The 12,504-nt window shown below is 41.9% G+C and overlaps 1 protein-coding gene across 1 annotated transcript; it reads right to left on the bottom strand.

Moving 5' to 3' along the window:
• Positions 1-1,934: 1,934 nt before the first annotated feature.
• Positions 1,935-6,442, bottom strand: LOC139406772 (transcription factor MafAa-like). The gene has a single exon (XM_071149796.1). The coding sequence runs from the start codon at positions 5,294-5,296 to the stop codon at positions 4,373-4,375; it is 924 nt and encodes a 307-aa protein (XP_071005897.1). The 5' UTR covers positions 5,297-6,442; the 3' UTR covers positions 1,935-4,372.
• Between the last annotated feature and the right edge of the window lie 6,062 nt (positions 6,443-12,504).

The raw sequence follows: 12,504 nt of genomic DNA on the forward strand, positions 1-12,504 counted from the left end.
ATAGAAATAAGGTCATGCTCATAAAAAAAAGTATTGTCCCCCTCATCTTAAACAGCACCGACCCCCACTGTGTCATTCACACACACACACACACACACACACACACACCTGAATGAATCCTTTGCATAAAAAGTTTAGTTTTGAAACTGCACTAAAAGTCAACTGTGGTATTTTGGATGAAGTAATTGCAGAATACTGCAGATGAACTTCAGTAATACTGCACTGTAACTGCAGTTCACTGCATAATTACTGCAGTAATTAGTTTGTAATGTGGAGTGTTTAAACAGTGTGTTTAGAGCAGTCAGGCCTAATTTTGGTCCATCCCTTACAAAACAAGATTGCAGCATACTGCAGTTATAATGCACTATAACTGCATTCTTGTTTTGTAAGGGATGGACCCAAATTAGGCCTGGCTGCTCTAAACGCACTGTTTAAACACTCCACATTACAAAGAAACATGCTCACTGCGCTTAGAGAGAGATGTCTGCTCTCCTACCTTTTACACCAGCGACGTCTCTGAACCTCCCCCTTTGCCGTGCGAGCATTGCCAGCCCAGAGCAGTAAACGTGCGCGAAGTCCATGAGCCATCCATCCATCACATGGTGACGCGCAGGGCTTTCCCCGGACAATACAACCCACTGGGCACAGACTAAGTTCAACATCTAGTTTTGATTTACATTTCGTTGAGTTTTCAACTAACGTGAATTCAAGAAAAACATGCACATGTCATTGGATTTAGGTTAAAAGTTACGAAATTCCCTTATTTGAAGTCCAATCAGTTTTCCACGTTGATTCAACCTCATCACATAGAATGTTTTTGTTGAAATGACATGTAAACAGTTTTTGCCCAGTGGGAAGCTCGTGATCAGTGGAGAAAGGGCTGCACAGAGTAGTTGACTAGCCTAAACGGCTGTATAGAAAGACTATTTGGTCCAGTGGCGTTACCGGATACCGAGCAGAGGGACTTGGAGAAGCTCGTGCCCATCTTCTGTCGAACGGCGGTTAAATTAGACTAACGTGTGTCCTTACAGAAATTGCGGTTGATGTGTGATATAGATTACACTGTTTCGTTTGACATGAGGAAAGTAGGCAAGTTCACGTGTAGCTCATCTCGGTTAAAATACAGCACAACAAGAACGTCAGGATAATGATGAAAGGGTCATAATAATAATATCATAATTGTACATTTTAAATAAAACAAATATGAGTATTGTGGTTTCGGTTCTGTGTGTTATACTTTTTGCAACAGATTGCTTCTCATTTCGTTGGAGCTCAGTAGCTTATTTAGATGGCCAATCGTTGCAGAACCTGAAAAGTAGTTTAAATATAGCCTAATCCACAAACATAGGATATCTAAACTATTAAAAGTACGTTAATTTGTTTAACTCTGAGCTAGCCTATAGGCTAATTAGAAAATTGTCATTGCATTTTTCCTGATTTATTTTTTTCCATTTAGGCCTATATATATGTGTGTGTGTGTGTGTGTGTGTGTGTGTGTGTGTGTGTGTGTGTGTGTGTGTGTGTGTGTGTGTGTGTGTGTGTGTGTGTGTAATATATATATATACACACACACACGATTCTTGAATTGCTCGGTTATAGCTAAAACATCCGCTGGTGTTTAACTGGATATTCTAAAAATTAGAACATCTGTAATTTAATTGAACATGTGAGATATTCGTTCTCTAAAGGCAATCCAGGTCTTTACTATTGCAAACAGGCGAGCGCTTCAGGCGAGAGGTGTTTCATTTGCACAATTATTTTCGAAATAATTCATAGGCCTATAAAAAAACTGCTTTTTATTTTCTTATAAGGCTACTGTACATGTTTTAACCTTTTGTGTGTATTGAGTAAACATTATATTTTCGGCGGAGCCTAACTGTTCAATGCTTGAAGGCACATTTAAACGAAAGACATGGGGAAGGATGAACAGATTTTGGACAGAATTTTTTATTAAACATTTTGAAAACAAGATTCTCAACAACATTCCATTTTGAAACATGTCTTTGTTTTGACTTATTCACACTTGGGACATTTAAACGTTTCTCGAATAAATATATAGAAATCATATATAGCCTAAAGATATAGCGTTCACATACTAGTCGGAACTAGGAAACTCGGAAGTCGGATATTTCCGAGTTTCCTAGTTCCGACTTTCACGGCAACGCGGCATCGACAGCACAGTGCAGAATATACTTCACCATCTTGCCATGATGCTGGTGTTTAGGCCTGTTTCACGTTGGAATTCTAAAAATTCTAAATAATTTTAGCACCAAAAACACAGGATAAATCTCTGAGGCCAATGACACATCTCTCCGCTTTATTGTCTGAGTAATGAATGAATTGATTGATAATCGATCAATAATAACTTTTCACTAAAATAGGACATATTTTTGTAAAATGTTTAATATCAGACAAAGTACCAAAATAAGTTATTTCGTTAAGTTAAGACGAATTGCATTTGCACCACAATGAAGTTCACTTAAAATCTATGCAATTATCCAAGATAATTAATTATCTTCTTCTGTTGCAGCATGTTGGGAGGTAAAAAACAACACCTATATTCCACTTAATTATGATTCGACTTGCAAACACCTCTCATAATTATCCTTGTGTCAACCTGGCTGTATTCCTTCACAGGTCGCCATCAGCCTTGCACTAACAACTGGCATTGACAAAGTGGTTCAGAACTGCTGCACAATATTGCACACCATATATCTAGGCAGCAGGTAACACACGATCCAGGGATTTCTTGATGACTGTAAGGATTTGTTAGTTAGTCTAAGTCGGCACCATACCCTCAGCTCAAAATATTCTAATTTGTATGCCAAAAAACAAGCATCCTCTGTAGCCATCTCTCAACACATCAGATCAGACAGAAGATATATTGAGCTATAAGACACCGTACTGCGGACTTAATTAATTAGTATTCACAAGCCGCCAGATCACCTCTATTATTATTATTATTATTAAACAATTTTTAAAAAATCCATGAATTAAGAGTTTAGTTAAGTTGGTGCATAGAGTTTTAGCAGCGAATGCCATCCTTATATTTGTAGCTATTATGTAAATCACCTCCCATCGAATTTCTATATCCACCTTATTACCATAACTATCAATACGCCATAACAAAAAAAATGTTACCCCAAAAATGTTTCTTATCTTAGTGCAGTTAGGCTTCTCGTTTACATCATATGGGCCACATGTCCAGTAGAAGTAAGAGGATATCGTAGACTATTTGCATGCTGTAACATTGTATTAAGACGTTCTGAATCATCATCGAGCAACAAAAGCTTTGAAAAGTAAGGTAACTAAATAACACAAAAACTGTTCTCTACACATATGTACACTTGGGAATAAATAAAGTCTAATATCTGGCCCAGTTGATCATTTATTTTTGTTTTGTTTTTGTTTTGTTTTAAAACAATAGAAAAATCGATTGAAAATATCGGTTAAGACGCGTCCTTGGCCTTAATATAGGAAGAGAAGGATGAGAGAGGAGGAGAGGAAAGTACCAAGACAGGAGGAAAGAACCATGGGCCATGCTTTCGTGTTAGATGACTGGAGGTTTGGGTTACCGTACCATACATGTCCTGCATGCAGGGTTGCTAAAAGGGATGGAACTAGACTTGCAATATTCAAATGTTCCCTTTCCGTTAACGGGGATGGAAGGCTATATCAGGGAGTCCCCTCCATCATCAGAGTCCGGTACATCAACGGGGCTTGCAGGAGCTGCAAAGGTGTATTGCTTTTTCCGTGGTTCGATCACTTTGATTTCAATTCAGTCCCAATGATGATAAAATAAATACCGGGTTCTCTTCCTTGAGTCCCACCAGCTTCAAGATGCTCAAGGCTCTCTTTTAAGACGCCATATAAAGAATCAAAACAAACAAGTAGGGATTTATTGTCTGAGAAAAACATAGGGATTTCAGTTTTGTTTTTTCTGTTCAGTAGGTCTACTTTGCCAAGTTTGATTCACAAGACTCCAAATGTTAATCAGGGTTTCTCTGAGATCTTTTGCATCATAAAATATTAATCAGTCTATTGATTTGACAGTTTGTGATCCCATGTCGAGATCAAGAGGTCTTGGTGTATTGAAGTTCATTCAAAGAGCATCTTTAAGACTTATCGAACAATTATATCTGCGCACATAAAATTGGCTACTTAGCCTATGTGCGCACCTACCTTGCTTGTTTCTTTAAATATGAAGCATTATGCTATGTTGTACTTTTAAAATGTACACTGAGTGTTTTTCCTAAAGGAATAACTGTAAACAAAAAATGCAACAAGAAAAATATAAATAATATATTTAAAATTAAATGTAAATTTAAATACGTTTAAGAAGGGGGCAAAAGTCATGTCACGAATAAGTCTCTTACATGAAGAATTCCGTGGAGGCCAGTTTCCCGTGGTTTCCGTTGGAGGGGTCTCTGTTGTTGTTACCCGGCCCGCAACCGTTGTAGCTTCGGCTCGCCAGCTTGTCGTACTTCTCCTTGTAGAGGTCCCGCTCTTTGGCCAAGCGCGCAACGTCCTGCTTCAGCTGTTCCACCTGGCTCAGGAGCGTGCACTTCTCGCTCTCCAGCATGTGCCTCTGCTGCACGCGCTTGTAGCGGCAGGACTGCGCGTAACCTCGGTTCTTGAGCGTGCGTCTCTTCTGCTTTAGGCGGATCACCTCCTCTTTGCTGAACCCCCTCAGTTGCCGGTTGAGCTCGCGCACTGTCATGCTGACCAGCTGCTCGTCCGAGAAGCGGTCCTCGAGGCGGTGTCCGTGGTGGTGGTGATGGTGGGCCTGGTGATGGTGACCGGCCGATGTCGCGGATAGATCCTCCCCTACATACTGCTGGCCGCGGAAGCCCTCGTAGCCCTGGTGGTGGTGATGGTGGTGATGGGCGTTGCCGATGAGGGCCTCCACCGCATCCTCGGGGGTCAGGTTGAGGGCTTCGGGGTTGATGTGGTGCTGGTAGCTGGGGATCCAGTACAGGTCCTCCAACTGAGGCTTACCGCCAACGCTCTGGGTGTTGCTGCTGCCGCTGTTGTTGCTGTTGATGCCGTTGGCCAGGTTTTGGCTCGACTGGCCACCGGGGCTGGGGGCGCAGAAGCTGGGCGAGGAAGGCACGGAGGAGCAGGGCGTGCTAATCGGGGTGGAGGAGAGGGATCCCGGGGGGAGGCGGTGGCAGTAACGGTCAGCCTCTGGAGGTTCCTTCTTTACTTCGAACTTCATTAGGTCGAAGTCGTTGACGTACTCGATGGCCAGTGGGCTATTGGGCAGCTCTGCGCTCATGGCGAGGTCGGTGGCCATGTCAGTCCATGCGACGACTCCCGCCCTCACAGCCAAACCAACACCGGGCAGGACACTGGGCAGCCCTCGCGGATGCAGATTGCTTCTTCGATTCGAAGAGGACGTCTGTGTGCCCGGTGCGTGGAGTTGTAAGGTTGTATAGATGAAGGGGTACTTCGTATTAAACTGCTAGTCCTTAAAACAACTACTATGTATAGCGGCGCCGGTGTTAATATATGTATGCACGCAAATGAACTTGTACACCTGCCAGTTCTCCTCTGCCAATTTTCTTGTTGACAATTTATCCCAGGTCAAATTAACTTTTTAATACCACGGCCCAGGGCCGGCTGAAACTCGAGCCCCCTGGTGAAATTTGGAGACACCAACCGGTCCTGTACTCCCTCCACCTCTGTACCGACTCGCGCCTTCTGATTTAATGTCCTTCAGTCAGTGGTTGTGAAGGAAAGCAGCACAGGAGATGGTTTTATTTTCTCATCTCCTGTTCTGGAGTTGTTACTCTCTTGTTGTCTGTTTAATTTTTTTTATATATTTTCCTGTATCCTTCTTCTTCGCCTCGACTGACGCAAGGACAGCGAGTCCAGGCTCTCTGCAGGAGGAGAGCAGGAAGGCTCGCGATGCTCGCGACTGAAGTTACTGCAGCATGCAGCATGTGTTACATATGACCAAAATAAAACTTTCCACACAAGACACGAGCATGACTGCTCGGAAAAAAAGTCACTGTGCACTAGACACGCGCGCGTAAAAGATGCGTATAAAAAATAATAATAAAATAAAAAAACTCCCACTTTCTGCATCTGCTGGAGTCCACAATGGAATGGTTCGGAGAAAAACAGTTCTCAAGGGTTCTTACAAGCAAAAACATAGGTATGTATAGTAAAAATAGATATTCCTTAAGCGGTGGTGGGACACAGGACTAACTGGTGCCGTTTCTGAATGGTCAGTCCAGATGTATCAGTTTGCTGTGTACTCACGAATGCGCCGGTCCCCACGGTTTTCCCTTTCACTCTGGGAACGTTGCGTCCTGTGTGTGAGAGTGTGTGTATATGTGTGTGTGAGCTGATTAATTCCTTTCACAGTTGGCTCTCTCTATCCGGCAGATGGCCGTGACTTTCGGCTCTGCAGTGCAGCGCAACATCGCAGTGTCACTGAGACGCTGGGAAAGGCAATTTGCACTTTTAAAGACACCACGCGCCCGACCCTCCCACCTCGTATGTGACGGACCAATGGGAGAAGATGACAGCGGTGGATTTGCATTATCCTATAGCAACATCTCGCGCTGGGACCAGCCGGCAGCTGTCGGAACGCAGAACTCATGCTCGCGGAACAGGTTCATCTCCCCCCTCTAGCGACGAGATCGTGCTACTGCACGGAGAGGAGAGAGGCAGGCACATGTAAGGTACGCGGGAGGCGCTCCGCTAGGCTAGCTAACTTCCACACGATTGATACACGAAATCATACAACAAAAAGTTGTCTCAGGTTTCACTTCAAAACTGAATGAAACACCTAATGAAAAGCGTATAGAAAAAAAGCATGAGATAATATTGGGATGAAGTGGGATGGTAAAAGTTGGAGAGGTGTGATTATACGCTTCGTATTTGATGTATATTATACCACATACAAGGACACATGTCCTATGCAGCTGTGGTCTGAAAGAACCTGGCATCCCCGGGCCAGACCTCCCTAATCACGAGTCCACCCTATGTGGTGATGGATTTAGTACCACGCCCCTATAAAATCAAGCCACATTTTCCGTAGGGCGATTGGTGTGGGGGGATTAATTACAATTAGGCTATTCCACGTGATGGCCACTGCTCGGGGTTTTAAGTCGCAATTAACTACAAATTGTATGCCGACCCATCTCCGCGGATCGACAAATAATTAAACTTCGCGTGCAACGTGCTCCCCCATCGTGCGCGGAACGCGCAATGTACGCCCCCCCATCATGGAGACATACGTCTTCATCTGGAGAGGCTCCCGGGCTAAAGAAAATCAAAGCAGAAGGTTGAGCAGAACGTCGATACCAGTGATATTCGTCTCAAGGGAGGGTAGGATGAATACTGAGATTCTGCCCACTTGTGTCTTTTCTCTGCAAATTGGGTTAGGCGTTTAGTCGAGGGGCAATTAAAGCATAATGGAAGAATAGTTCTTTGTCATATTACACTGAACAAAAATACAAACGCAACATGTAAAGTGTTGGTCCCATGTTTCATGAGCTAAAATAAAAATAACCCAGAATTGTTTCATATGCACAAAAAGCTTATTTCTCTTAAATTGTGTGCACAAATGTATCTACATCCCTGTTAGTGAGCGTTCCTCCTTTGCCAAAATAATCCATCCACCTGACAGGTGTGGCATGCCCCTACCTTTTTTTCTAAAAAGGTATTTGTGACCAACAGATGCATATCTGTATTCCCAGTCATGTGAAATCCATTGATTAGAGCCTACGGAATGTATTTAAATGGACCGATTTCCATATAGTAAAATGTTTGAAAATGTTGCATGTTGCATTTCTATTTTTGTTAAGTATAAATTAAAATAATACATTTTTCATAGCCCTTTAGGCCCTGCAGAGAGAGACTGGTGTGGTCTAGTGATACGATGAAAAACGTCAGTAGCCTAAGTTAATAATGGTTAAGGGGCAATGCGTAATGGTAGTGCATTGTCAAATTAACCTACATGGCCCCTAGGCCCCCAGACTCGTGTGGTCTAGTGATATTGAGATGGAAAAAAAGGTGGAGGGCAAGCAGTAAGTTAACTTAGTCAGGTATAATATGAGATGAATAGGGCAGAAGAGTAGCCAATAGCCACCATAAAACCTGAACCTGACTGCGCTGAGCTCAACTTCCTGTCCAACACTACAGCTGTGAAATACACTGTGTGCGTCCTGACACTGCGCTGAGCTCAACTTCCTGTCCAACACTACAGATGTGAAATACACTATTTGCCTCCCAAATGGCATCTTATCCCGAATGTAGTGCACCACTTTTGACTATGGCCAATAGGGCTCTGGTCAAATGTAGTGCACTATGTAGGGTGCCAGTTGGGACGCATTCTCTCTTCCTGGCTCAAATCTGCTGGCTAAGATGAAAAGAAAAGTAGGACTGTAAGATGAAAACGGGACAGAAATATCAAGGTATTTGAAGTTTAAGGTGCACTAAGTCATCATAACGGGGGTTGGGGTTTTATCAAATAAGCAGGAGCCGGACCCCAAACGCCAAGCTAAGCAGTCCGCATTGAAATGCCACATTTAAGAAGATCTGCCATTTGGTCCATTCATTGTGAGAGGGAAGTGTGTGTGGCCGAGGCCTTGAGACATACATTTAGAAGAAGTCAGGGATTCCTTTGTGTCTTTGCATATTGGGTGTTCGCTGCTGGTGCAGTTCTTACCGATTTTAAGCAAAAATGGACATCAGCACGCGGGAGATCCTACATAGCGAGTGGGAGATTATTTGAGCAGGGTGGGCACAAGCCCAAGCTTTGGGCAAAGTTAACCCTCTTCTTTCCAAAGTCTACTGTGTGTGTGTCTGTGTGTGTGTGTGTGTGTGTGGGGGGGGGGGGGGGGGGGGGGAGTTAAGGTTATCAGAGACAGAGTTTTTGTGGCCATCTTAAAGTCTTAAATGCTGGTCTTAAGGAATCAGTTTCAATTTCTAAAGGGACACACACACACTTTATGAAGCCAATAGAAGGTCAACAGAAAGAGGCAACATGTTAAATGGAGATTTGACAGAAAACCCTACATACCTGCCTACATGTTGTTAGGCGTTTGCCAAAGCTTACATTGAGTCAGTGAAAAAGTCAGTTTACTTTATCCAATACTTGCACATCTTGAATCTATGAGCCATGAAGATAATGTAGGGAAAGAGGTAATGACAGAAGGAAAGAAAAAAGTTGGATGAGTGAGGAGAGAGAGCTAATAAATCATATCTCACAAAGAAACTGATCTTTATTAATGGAATAGCCACTCTGTTTATAATAAGTTTATTTTTTATGCTACTGCGGAGAACACACACACACACACCTCTCTCTCTCTTCTCCCTTTTCTTGTGCGCTTTTACAAAACATTCAAATATTGATCTTAATTAGGCTTTGCCGAGCTCAGCAGCCTGTGTTGAGGGTTTGAGACAAGCAGCAGCAGACACCTGTCTAAGGCACTTACATCTTCAGCAAGAGGGAGTAGGGAAACAAGAAGGGAGGATGGAAGAGTGATAGCTCCCGGTCTTCGGCAGTGGCGTAGCGCAAAATGGCCCGCAAGGTTCGAGCAAGACCCCCTCCCAAACCTTTTTGTTGCCATGGGACACAGAAAAAAAGGTGTAGTTTAATAGCTCATCTCATGCTATTTTTAAGCAATAAGGCACGAGGAGGTGTGGTATATGGCCAATATACCATGGCTGTTCTTACGCACGATGCAATGCGGAGTGCCTGGACACTTCCCTTAGCCTTGTTATATTGGCTACATACCCCCCCAGGTGCCTTATTGATCATATAAACTGGTTACCAACGTAATTAGAACAGTAATATTTGATCAAATACGTTCCGTAATACCTCTGGTCTGATACACCGTGGCTTCCAGCCAAATCAGCATTCAGGGCTCGAACCACATAGTTTATTACACATTTTGCCATGAGGCTGAGAGAAAATTTTCCTGTTTTTAGAGCTCAAGAATTCTTGAAAGACTGGACAATCTAAACTTTTTTTCCCACAGATATTTGTCTTAATCTATATGCTTGATAGACCAAAGTATCAGCTATCACACAACCCCCCCCCCCCAAAATGTCTTCATAAAATGCAACTTGTTGGATTTATGTAAACTCCTTCAGTCACCATAAAAGGCATTTCATTTGTACAATTATTGTCCAACAAGTGTTTAAACACCTTGATTGTTTAATTCTAACTTTAGATTTTTAAATATGCAGTAGAAATATAATATTTTATAGCACTATTATATGCTCCAGAGCTAATTCCATTAGCATTTTGGTATATTTTTCTAGATTTAGAACATAAAACAACATTTATAAAGCAAACATTATCCCTTAGATCTTGCACAGCAAATACTTAAATTGTTGAGCAACATGTATGAAATATGAACATGTATGCTCACACTGACTGTAAGTTGCTTTGGATAAGAGCGCCTGGAAATGACCAAAATGTAAATGTAGAAATATGTTGCACAACAGTGATTCAAATATTGACAAGCCTCTGACGGAGTTGACCACAGATACTCAAAACAAACATATTTTTGCCTCTAAAAATGAGTTAAATACAAACATTTGAAAAATCCCATTAAAAAAAGAACCACTCTAATCAGATCTTTCAGCACTCTGATGGAATTGAGTTGACAAACATCTGATGGAGAAGATTTTTTTTTGAAAATATATATTTTTAAATATTTATATTGTTGAATAATAGTGAAGACATCAAAGTAGCCACCCTTTGCCTTGATGACAGCTTTGCACACTCTTGGCATTCTCTCAACCAGCTTAATGAGGAATGCTTTTCCAACAGTCTTGAATGTGTTTCCGCATATGCTGAGCACTTGTTGGCTGCTTTTCCTTCACTCTGTGGTCCAACTCATCCCAAACCATCTCAATTGGGTTGAGGTCGGGTGATTGTGGAGGCCAGGTCATCTGATGCAGCGCTCCATCACTCTCCAAGGTCAAATAGCCCTTACAAAGCTTGGAGGTGTGTTTTGGGTCATTGTCCTGTTGAAAAACAAATGATAGTCACACTAAGCCCAAACCAGATGGGATGGTGTATCACTGCAGAATGCTGTGGTAGCCATGCTGGGTAAGTGTGTCTTGAATTCTAAATAAATCACTGACAGTGTCACCAGCAAAACACCCCCACACCATCACACCTGATTTTCTATGCTTCACGGTGGGAACCACACATGCGGAGATCATCCGTTCACCTACTCTGCGTCTCACAGACACGGCGGTTGGAACCAAAAATATCAAATTTGGACTCATCAGACCAAAGGACAGATTTCCACCGGCTAATGTCCATTGCTTGGGTTTTATGGCCCAAGCAAGTCTCTTCTTCTTATTGGTGTCCTTTAGTAGTGGTTTCTTTGCACCAATTCGACCACGAAGGCCTCCCCTGAACAGTTGATGTTGAGATGTCTGTTACTTGAACTCTGTGTTATATGCAATTTCTGAGTCTGGTAACTCTAATGAACTTATCCTCTACAGAAGAGGTAACTCTGGGTATTCCTTTCCTGTGGCGGACTTCATGAGAGCCAATTTCATCATAGAGCATGATTGTTTTTGCGACGGCACTTGAAGAAACCTTTAAAGTTCTTTACATTTTCCGCATTGACTATCTTAAAATAATTATGGACTGGCGTCTCTCTTTGGTTATTTGAGCTGTTCTTGCCATAATATGGACTTAGCCCTATTTTGTAAAAGGCCATCTTCTTTTTTATCACCCCCCTAACTGATTGGCTCAAACCCATTAAGAAGGGGAAAAAAATCCACAAATTAACTTGTAACAAGGCATACCTGTTAATTGAAGTGCATTCCAGGTGACTACCTCATGAAGCTGGTTAAGAGAATGTCAAGAGTGTGCAAAGCTATCATCAAGGCAAAGGGTGGCTACTTTGAAGAATCTTAAATATAACAAATATTTTGACTTGTTTAACATTGGTTACTACATTATTGCATATGGGTTATTTCATAGTTTTGATATCTTTGCTATTATTCTACAATGTAGAAAATAGTAAAAAAATAATGAAAACCCTGGAATGAGTAGGTGTGTCCAAACGTTTGACTGGTACTGTATATCTTGTTTTCTTCTTCATTGTAGTGGTATACACAGTAGCATTTTTTTCTCTCTCAGTTTCTTAATAACTAAAACCTAATTAAACGTAACATATTTGAAGAAAAATGAATATTCCATCTTAATCTATCAGGCAGATGGAGTTGACCATTTATGGTTGTGACCATGGTGATTCCAATATTGTTTGTTTAAACTTTACATACCATGAGTGAGTCTTTTTGCACAACATGTAATGGGGACATGAATAAGGGGTCCTTATGGTATAGTTGACCTTGCTCATTCCTGATTCATTTAGGACTTTAGACCAAATCTCAGGACACATCTTTTAGAAATCAAACCCTCGTGCTCCTGTTCTTTAAAAAATATTTGATTTGTCATAAAAAAAAATTAAAAATCTACACCAGATACAAACATCAACTTACAGATGCACACAG

The sequence above is a fragment of the Oncorhynchus clarkii genome, chromosome 4, assembly GCF_045791955.1.
Source record: "Oncorhynchus clarkii lewisi isolate Uvic-CL-2024 chromosome 4, UVic_Ocla_1.0, whole genome shotgun sequence".
NCBI lineage: Eukaryota > Metazoa > Chordata > Actinopteri > Salmoniformes > Salmonidae > Oncorhynchus > Oncorhynchus clarkii.

Excerpts from the sequence above, each read along its gene's own strand:
- LOC139406772 (XM_071149796.1), bottom strand. The coding sequence starts at position 5,296 with ATGGCCACCGACCTCGCCATGAGCGCAGAGCTGCCCAATAGCCCACTG.